The sequence below is a fragment of the Frankliniella occidentalis genome, unplaced genomic scaffold (assembly GCF_000697945.3).
Source record: "Frankliniella occidentalis isolate FOCC.00 unplaced genomic scaffold, Focc_3.1 Scaffold74, whole genome shotgun sequence".
Classification (NCBI taxonomy): domain Eukaryota; kingdom Metazoa; phylum Arthropoda; class Insecta; order Thysanoptera; family Thripidae; genus Frankliniella; species Frankliniella occidentalis.
In genome coordinates, this window is record NW_026267204.1 from 7380 (window position 1) to 7752 (window position 373).

Below are 373 nucleotides of genomic sequence, written 5' to 3' on the forward strand. Positions count from 1 at the left end.
TTTCTATGTCTGTGGAATGTAACACCATTACAGAGTAAGTAAAAGTAAATTTTAAAATGGAAATCATTCAGAAGGGCATGCTTAATACCTGGCTAGCATAGGTAAGGAATAATGTTGTACAACAAGGCTGTCAAAATGTTTACAACTTTTTCTTTCTCTTGACTTCCAAATGTGACATCCAAAAGTGAAGCTAATTGTTCAGCTAAAACTGTCTGTGCTTGAATGCTGTATTGAGCCATTGAAGCGTTGCCTGCTGATAAAGTAGCCCAAAAAAATTGTATTGATTGATTAGACAAATTGACCGATGGCAATTATGTGTCAGAATTATTTTTAATAAGTACTACTATAGAGTATTTTTATATTTGATCAAAAG

At 32.7% G+C, this 373-nt stretch overlaps 1 protein-coding gene across 1 annotated transcript in view; it reads right to left on the reverse strand.

The window, feature by feature from the left end:
* The window catches only part of LOC113214361 (protein dopey-1 homolog), a gene marked incomplete at its 5' end in the record, with an annotated part of 29024 nt that overhangs the window by 5433 nt on the left and 23218 nt on the right, over window positions 1-373 (reverse strand). The window contains 1 exon segment of the mRNA XM_052268708.1: window positions 102-245. Coding sequence (XP_052124668.1) covers window positions 102-245 — 144 coding nt within the window.